This window comes from Gavialis gangeticus, unplaced genomic scaffold (assembly GCF_001723915.1).
Source record: "Gavialis gangeticus isolate Ggan-Ray unplaced genomic scaffold, GavGan_comp1, whole genome shotgun sequence".
Lineage (NCBI taxonomy): Eukaryota > Metazoa > Chordata > Crocodylia > Gavialidae > Gavialis > Gavialis gangeticus.
The window spans coordinates 10,515,893-10,521,892 of record NW_017729003.1 but is presented as its reverse complement, the minus strand read 5'-3'; the positions used below and the strand labels follow the sequence as shown (position 1 = coordinate 10,521,892).

At 44.9% G+C, this 6,000-nt stretch overlaps 1 protein-coding gene across 3 annotated transcripts in view; it reads right to left on the bottom strand.

The window, feature by feature from the left end:
- ADAMTS14 (ADAM metallopeptidase with thrombospondin type 1 motif 14) overlaps window positions 1-6,000 on the bottom strand; it is a 168,317-nt gene that overhangs the window by 43,823 nt on the left and 118,494 nt on the right. For all 3 annotated transcript variants that reach the window (XM_019507809.1, XM_019507810.1, XM_019507811.1), the window contains exons 9-10: window positions 4,413-4,545; window positions 3,680-3,793 (exon numbers count right to left, since the gene is read on the bottom strand). In XM_019507809.1, coding sequence (XP_019363354.1) covers window positions 3,680-3,793; window positions 4,413-4,545 — 247 coding nt within the window. The remainder of the gene's footprint in view (window positions 1-3,679; window positions 3,794-4,412; window positions 4,546-6,000) is intronic.

The window sequence follows — 6,000 nt, the reverse complement described above, 5'->3', positions numbered from 1 at the left end:
CAGGGGGTCGGACTTGATCTGCTCAGGTCCCTTCCAACCTACCAACTATGTAACTATAATAGTGCCTCTCTACTCTCATCACTAGTTAGGCCTCATGGAGTATTGTGTGCAGTTCTAGACTCTACATTTTAAAAAGGAGCTGGAGAAGTTAGAGAGGGTTGGGGCAGGCAACAAAGATGATCAAGAGCTTGGAAGGCATGTCATATGAGGAGCAGCTAAAGGCAAGAGCTTGGAAGGCATGTTCAGCTTACAGAAAAGGTGCTTCAGAGGGGACATGATAGCAGCCTTCAAATACTTGAAGGGCTGCCATAAAAAAGAGGGAAAGCAGCTTTTGTGTCTCGCTGCGGTGAGGAGGATACAGACAAACAGCTTGAAGTTGCAGTAAAGTAGGTTTAGACTGGATATCCAAAAAAGCCTCTTCACTGTTACAACAGTGAGGCAGTGGAACAGACTGCCTAGGGAAGTTCTGGACTCCCCACCACTGGAGGTGTTCAAGAAGAGGCTGGACAGCCGCTAGTCAGGGATGATCTAGGTGTAGCTATGCCTGTGTTCTACTATGAGTATTTCCCATGTTTCTAGGCTTTGCTGGTTGCTCCCTTCCCCTCTTTCTGCTACATGTGTCAAGATGTTTTTAAACCTTCCCCAAAGGCATTGGGTGCTGGCTACAGCCAAGGCTGGGGAGTGCCAATGCTTCTGGTGGGATCAAAACCAGAGGCTCCTTGCTAGAGGGTCTTGCCCCTCTAATCAAGGTCAGATTGATCACCATATTTGGAGTCAGGAAGGAATTTTATCCCATGGTCAGACTGGTATGGACTTGGTGGTGAGGAGGATTGCTTTCCTCTGTAGTGGGGGGCATGTCCCTCTACCTGAGATCTCTTGAGCATATACTGACAACCTTTTATAGAAGCAGGACATTGGCTGCCATGGTTTCCCTGCTTTATTTGTGAAAGGTTAGGCTGTTATGGCTATGTTGTATCAGGGTAATTGGTAGTTTTATGTAGAGTTTACATTATGGGTTGTACAGGATGGCTTGATTGCAAGGATGATGCTGCCACAGGCAAGGGGTTGGACTAGATGATCTTTGGAAGCCCCTTCCAATTGTACCTTTCTATGATTCTTTGACTGATTCTATCATTACCAGTGAGGGAAATCTCACTACAGCAAAAAAATGGAGCATGCATTTCAGGATTTCACCTTTTAAGAAGAAAGCCGTATTTTGAATGAGAAATTACTTTCCTTCAAGCATTTGGTAGCCTCTAACATGAATGGTTTGTTTCTGTCCCTGAAGGAGCCATATTGACAGGTACTTCACAGAAAACTGTGTCTAAAACAAAACTGCCAAGGTGCAAATGGCCAGGAAGGGAGTTTTGGGGTAAAAGAAAGATGAATAAAATATTAAATTAGTAAATACTTTAGCAACCTTGGCTGGCTACGTACATGAAGAGGAGCACTGGCTGAGATACTAGCCAAGAATCCAGGGGACCTGGGTCCCATTGTAAGCTCTTGGGTAAGTTGCTTCACCTCTATTTCATCTATCATCTTTTGTTTTTCTGTTATATGTAGAGTATAAACTCCTAGGGGCAAGGACCAGCTCTTACTACGGCCATGTCCAGACAAGCGCAGCCATGCGGTACGTGGCACCGCAGACACTTCTGTGATGTGCACATGGTAGAGAAAAATGGTGAAGCAGTGCATGCACAGGCAGTGAGCGTGTGCCGCTCAAAAGCGGAGCTAGGCCACCTGGAGCCATGCTGCGGCTGCCACCCAGGCTCCACATGGCAGAATTGTCACTGCTGCAGCCCCTGGAGGTCCCCAGATAAGGCTGCTGGGGCCAGCCCAGTGCTAGCCCCAGGCTCCCCTACCACCCCTGGGGTAACTTGCCATGTGCCAGAGTGCAAGTGGCATGAGCATTCTCCAGAGACAACTAGAGGCAGCACACGTTGTCCCCGGGGACCCAAATATCCACACCACTTGTGGACACAGCCTAGGTGTCTAAACAGTGTATGGCACAACAGAGCCTTGATCTGAACTACGGTTTGTGGGTACTCCTGTAATAACAATAAAAACATGGATATAGTGGAGACCTTTCAGCTTGAGTCTGGGGTAGAAACATAAGGCTGTCTTTTCAGTGGCCTTTAAGAAATAAGTCTGTAGCCTCACCAGAGAATCCCTGGAGAAAAGGATTCCCAGAGAGACAAAAAGTTAAATGGGCCTGGAGACTGAACGACTTTTCACTGTTAGAAGTGATCACACCTGATCAAGGCTGAGAAACTCTAGTAGAATGATGTTACTGCTGTTGCTGTGCCAGGCGTGTTGTGTAGAAACAAGGATTTCAGCCTTCAGATGTTTCAGCCTGGCACCTTTCACCAGCACTGTATGTAACACATAGACAGACATTAATAATGTAGTTCTAAGTTCTTGGCAGTGTTCATTCAAGTACTAGCCATTCAATATGGCAGCATTTACAGAGAGATCAATGTGATTCATTTTGAATCTGTTATTAAAAATGTTGATTATTTTAAACAGATTATTTGAAAAGATTTCATTCTCAGCATTGCTCAGATGTAAGAGATTGCTTCACCCTCTGACATCTAACAGTCTTCTATCCATATGGATCTTCACTGCCCTTACAGTAGATTCACTCTCTCAGCAGACTCTCCAAAATGCCAAACTTCCTGTTGTTAGTGCCTCTGGGACTTCCATGGCTAGGTACAGACCTTCAAAAAGCCTGAGGCAGAATCAATCTAAGTGTGGTTTTCTGTAAGCAGCACAGTTTATATCGGTACTGAACAGAACACAAATTTGCCCTTTGGTGGGTGTGCAAATCTTAGATAGGGTTCCACTAGTTTTAAACCAGTCTGTGTGTGCTGAGCTTCCTTTTGGTTATGAGTATAGACCAGTTTTGTGTGCTGAACTTCTGTTCTGTTAGGGGTATAGACTGGTTTCCCATCACTTATATCAGTAAAAGTGTAATGTCTGTACCTGGCCCACATGTGGATAAGCAAAGAGTCCCAGGCAATCCAGCTGCTCTTCTGACTCATAAGCAATTGCATGCTGTGGTAATGGGAGTAATAGCAAACCCTAAAATAGTCCGATCCTGCGATGAAGTCATACTCCTAGACTGATGACCTCACAGTCTGTTGCTATGGCACTGACTGTCATGTCATAACATTTGCCAGCTGCACAGCTTCATTTTAAAATCGAACAAGAATAAAGATGGTCTGTGAGGAACAAAAACCCTTATTTGAACACTGGGATATTGAATTATTAGGGAGGAAAACAAAAAATAAGAATACTTTTTAAGTGAAGAAAAGACCAAATGCCACATACATGGTAAAGATTCTGAATGAATTATTACAATACATTCCTTAGCATGGATGCATCTCAAAAGCTCACTTTTGTTTCTAAGAAAACAGATCTTTCTCACCTTTTCAAATAAAACAGAAGAGATGCATGATTTTCAACATGCAGACTAATGCAAAAGCCTATATATCTCTTCCCTCCTCCCCCACCCTGTCCACCCATGCCTCCACTCTGCAAGGAAACTGTGCAGGGATCAGTGTATTTACATAGCTGATTATGTGTGTGTATATACATCTCTGACCCAAGCTGAGCAGAAGTACATCTGTTTCCTAGTAATAGTGAATCCAGCCTCTACTGTGCCCAGTACTGCAGGTACCTTGCCTGAGGAACATTCGGTCCCATCCAGGGGGGGCCCTTTCTTGGTTTTGCAGAAGTAAGGGTTGTCTGGATGGCTGCACCACAGCTGCTTGCAAGGGTCAAAGGTTCTGAACTGTGAAGTAAACAAAAGCCCTTCTGTTACTTTAATGGGTAGACATATACCAACCTTAACTGCCCCCAACCCTGAAACTATGACCAAGAGCAAAGAAGTCGAGAACTCTGAGCCTGTCCCACTGCATAGACTTAGACACAAGGTAGACATGAAGCAATTCCAAGAAGTTTACTGCAAAATGCCTGTTTTTATCCCACTTAAGCCTCTCCACTCTCTCAGATGATTTGGGTATAAACAGGTCTAGCCCCTCAGATCTGCAGTCTCCCTTCTCAAACTCAATACATAAATCTGTTGAAACACTACCATCAGGACAGGCAGAAGGTACTATTTGCTTTATGGACACTATCACTTCTAATCAAATGTGGTAAAGGGGAAAGACTGCAGCCAGTCTCCACTCTGCATGCTCATCCTCCCTAGAAACAAAATAGACCTAATAAACAACGCCAGACCTATAGACCAGAGATGCTTCCAAAGCCTGGAATACCTACACATGGCAAGCTTCTAATATTTATAGCTCAATAACCTCCAGAGGACCACTAAGACCTCCACTGACTCTTTTAGTACCCTCCTCCACAAAGTGAGCTCCTTTCCATACCCTGCTAACAGAAGCAATACTCACAGCTGTGCATGTTTTGTAACCCACACCGAAGTCAAAGCGGCATTGTTCATCCATCGAGTAATTGATTCCTGGGAGCTCTGGTAGCTTGGGCCACTGGTGCTCAAAGGGATCATCTAGGAGGCAGTCGTAGGAACTGCAGTGATGCCAGGCAAAGACAAAGTTAGATTGAATGTGACAAATTTTCCTTGCTTTAATTGCACCTTTCTTTGTCCCTTCCATTTTTCTATGTCCCTGTCCCTCCCCTGCTAAAGAATCTTCACTCCCTTGGTCCTCACTCTAACACTAGCCACCACTATCATGTGCATTTGTGTATCAGCTTTAAGAAGGTCACAGCTAGCCTCCACCAACATCATGTCAGAGCCTGGGAGCACTACAAGTGGGCCTCTGATCCAACACTTCTGATATCAGACCTCATTCTCCCTTAACTATTCCTCCCCTGGAGTTAAGAACAGCAGGTTATCCACCAGCTACCTATTTGATGTTGTCAAATAACTCTAAATTGCTAGTAAATACATTTGTTACAAACCGTGCCAAACGATTGCACTCCAGAATTGACTGATACTTTTTTCATCTAAGATAAAAAGGCTGACATACAAGCAAATCCAGGCTGGGGTCAGCTGGTTATACATAGATGCCCCCTGTAATTCTTTTTAAACTTTACTTTAAACAAGTGTAAAACTTCCTGATGTGTTTCAATTCAGTATATGATGCAAGACATTAGCCAGCCTTAAGGTTTGGCAAAGCAATGCAGACAAAAAACTTGTGAACCACAAGAACTTAATATAAACTGTGCCCTAGAATTAGTAATAATTCACTTGAATTTGCATGGGTGAGTTGTTCTCGGCAAACCATCCACTGAGACTTTTTGTGATCTCCTGTTCCAATGACATCCGCAACATTTGAGGTGTCCCTCTGACTTGTCAGAAGATTTCAAGTGAAAGAAGCCACTTATGTCTTTATCTTTTTCTGATCAGCTCTATCTATCCAAGGTGACTAAGTGCACCAGTAAACATTTTTAAATGGCAACTAAGGACATGATTTTAGGGGCAGGTTCCCAGGGGATTTCCTTCCATTATTACTTTTTAAATAGTAAAATGTATACAGACTTATCAGACAAACAGAAGGCATATGTGGTAGCAACGGAGCTTTAACATAGAAGCTAAAGCAATTACTAGCTTCAAGGTCATGTTTCCAAGCTCAGAGCTAAGGGTTCAAGGCAGCGGTGCTCAATCTCTGGCCCACAGCATCTGGCCTGTGGGGCTCCCCACATGTCAAAAAGTTTGGCAGTGCAGAAGCAGTGGCCATTAACACAGTCACCCTCCCCTGTTATTAAATTCCCATGTCCCTTCCTTCCACACAGCCAAATGGGGCTGAGCTATTCCCCATTCCCCAACTCAAAGCTGGGCCATGCCCCCTTCTCCCTGCAGGGCTGGGTTAGAGCTGGGCCATGCCTCCTCCCTGCTGCAGGTCTGGGTTGGAGCCAGGCCATGCCTTCTTCTCCGCTATGTCCCCCCCACATGTGGCCAGGCTAGGGCTGAACCAAGCCCCCTCTCCCTGTGCAGCTGAATTGGGGCCTGCCTGCCCCCCT